This window comes from Octopus bimaculoides, chromosome 29 (assembly GCF_001194135.2).
Source record: "Octopus bimaculoides isolate UCB-OBI-ISO-001 chromosome 29, ASM119413v2, whole genome shotgun sequence".
NCBI classification, from domain to species: Eukaryota; Metazoa; Mollusca; class Cephalopoda; order Octopoda; family Octopodidae; genus Octopus; species Octopus bimaculoides.
Window position 1 is genome coordinate 236,211 of NC_069009.1, and position 895 is coordinate 237,105.

Genomic DNA, 895 nt, shown 5'->3' on the forward strand with positions numbered 1-895 from the left:
ATGTACACATATATACATGCGTACATGTATACATATGAATATACAGTTATACATACACACACAGGAGCAAGGGGGTAAGCATTTCACAACACCTTACAACTGGCCTTCAAAAATAAACAACAAAAAAAAAAACCCAAACAGTGTGACCACAGCCCTTACAACACACCAAGTGCACGAACGAGACCCTGAAACGGCGCCTCATATGAGACAGAAATAATTGCAACGGAAAGAAAAAGAAAGAGAAATTTACCGGGTGCTGGCAGTCGAACCCCGGGTGGTGGTACAGACTGTGGGGGCGGAGGTCCAGGAGAAGGGTAAGATGCTAAAATTGAAACAGAAAATCATAGAAATAGGGGACAGAAGAGATATAGGTTCAGGTTAAGCCGAATAATTTAATCGTACTAAAATGACTCGGCATGGTATTTTAATTGAAAAGTGAATAATTAGCGAGTTGTAATTGGAAGGTAATTAATGTAGAGCTAATGATTTAATTAGATGTAGATTTGTGTTCCTGAGTCTTCACCTCTTCAGCAAGTCACATGTTCTTCTCCCTATTTCATAGATTCCTTTTTTTCCCTTCTAATCTATAACCCAACTTAGTATCAGGATCCCTGCGGTTTTTGGTAACCTCACGAGTACTGGAGCCACGTAAAGTGTCCAGTGCACTAGGGTGTGTACGAAGGTGCATGGCTCAGTGGTTACAGTGTCGGTCTCACAATCATGAGGTAGTGAGTTCAATTCCCGGACCAGGTTGTGTGTTTGTGCTGTTGAACAAAACACTTTATTTCTCGTTGCTCCAGTTCTACACACATATATACATATATATATATATATACACACACACACACACACATGTATATATACACAGACATATATGTCTATATAGACACACATA

The 895-nt window shown here is 39.8% G+C and overlaps 1 protein-coding gene across 1 annotated transcript in view; it reads right to left on the minus strand.

Annotated features, from left to right (window-relative positions):
- The window catches only part of LOC106876145 (cleavage and polyadenylation specificity factor subunit 6), a 43,734-nt gene that overhangs the window by 9,382 nt on the left and 33,457 nt on the right, over positions 1-895 (minus strand). The window contains exon 10 of the mRNA XM_052977799.1: positions 251-322. Within this exon, the coding sequence (XP_052833759.1) occupies positions 251-322 (72 nt within the window). The remainder of the gene's footprint in view (positions 1-250; positions 323-895) is intronic.